Source organism: Calidris pugnax, unplaced genomic scaffold (assembly GCF_001431845.1).
Source record: "Calidris pugnax isolate Ruff unplaced genomic scaffold, ASM143184v1 scaffold17, whole genome shotgun sequence".
Classification (NCBI taxonomy): Eukaryota; Metazoa; Chordata; class Aves; order Charadriiformes; family Scolopacidae; genus Calidris; species Calidris pugnax.
The window spans coordinates 12,304,232-12,305,174 of record NW_015090794.1 but is presented as its reverse complement, the minus strand read 5'-3'; the positions used below and the strand labels follow the sequence as shown (position 1 = coordinate 12,305,174).

General features: G+C 67.0%; 1 protein-coding gene across 1 annotated transcript in view; it reads left to right on the top strand.

Annotated features, from left to right (window-relative positions):
* ARHGDIG (Rho GDP dissociation inhibitor (GDI) gamma) overlaps positions 1-937 on the top strand; it is a 3,430-nt gene extending 2,493 nt beyond the window's left edge. The window contains exon 5 of the mRNA XM_014936232.1: positions 524-937. Coding sequence (XP_014791718.1) covers positions 524-723 — 200 coding nt within the window. The 3' untranslated portion in view covers positions 724-937. The remainder of the gene's footprint in view (positions 1-523) is intronic.
* Positions 938-943: the final 6 nt, after the last annotated feature.

The following is a 943-nucleotide window of genomic DNA, read 5'->3' as shown; positions in this document are numbered from 1 at the left end:
CCATCCCTGCCCCCCCGGGGTCCCTGCCACCGGGTTTCTTGACCCTCTTGAGGGTCCCTGCCCCTCTCAGGAGTCTCAGCCATGCTGGGTCCTTGCCTTTCCTGCCTTTATAAGGGGTCTCTGGGGGTCCCTGCCACCCGTGTCCCTCCCATCTCAGGGTCCTCTTGGATGCCCCTGCCACCCTTGATGCTGCTCAGTGCCCAGTCCTGCCCAAGAAGCTGGATCCTGGGGAGGCGGGGGGACGTCAGGATGGGTTTTTAATAGTGGGTACCCCCGCACACTTAAGGCCAGGGGTCCCCAGGGTGGTTGGCACCAAGCCGTGGGGCAGCACCCATGGCACCCCTGCCCTCTGCCCGCAGGTGAACAGGGAGATCGTCTGTGGGCTGCGGTGCCTGCACCTCACCTACCGCCGGGGCCGGCCTGGTGAGTGGGGACGGGGGGGTCCGGGGAGGGGGCTGGGGTAGAGGTGAGGGGTCCATGCCACCTCATCCCCACTCACTTGCCCCCTTCCCTTCTCGCCCAGTGGACCGTGACGTCTTCATGGTGGGCAGCTACGCGCCACGGGCCGAGGAGTACGAGGTGGTGACGCCGGCGGAGGAGGCGCCGCGGGGCTGGCTGGCACGGGGCTCCTACCGCGTCCGCTCCCTCGTCACCGACGACGACAAGACGGAGCATCTCTCCTGGGAGTGGGGCCTCTGCATAAAGAAGGCCTGGGAGGACTGACACCACCCCCCCATCCCTTCACCTCCCCCCAAATCCGCACCCCAATGTCCCCCCTGCCCGCCTGGGGACGCGGTGCCTGCCAGCCCAGGGGACACCTCGCTGGCACCGCCGCCCTCGCCCCGCTCCTGTGACGGGTGGGTGTGAGGGTGGGGGGGTCCTTTAGCGAGCGGGTGCCCACGGCCGTGGTCTTTGCAACCAAAGTTATTTTTAATTGCTATTT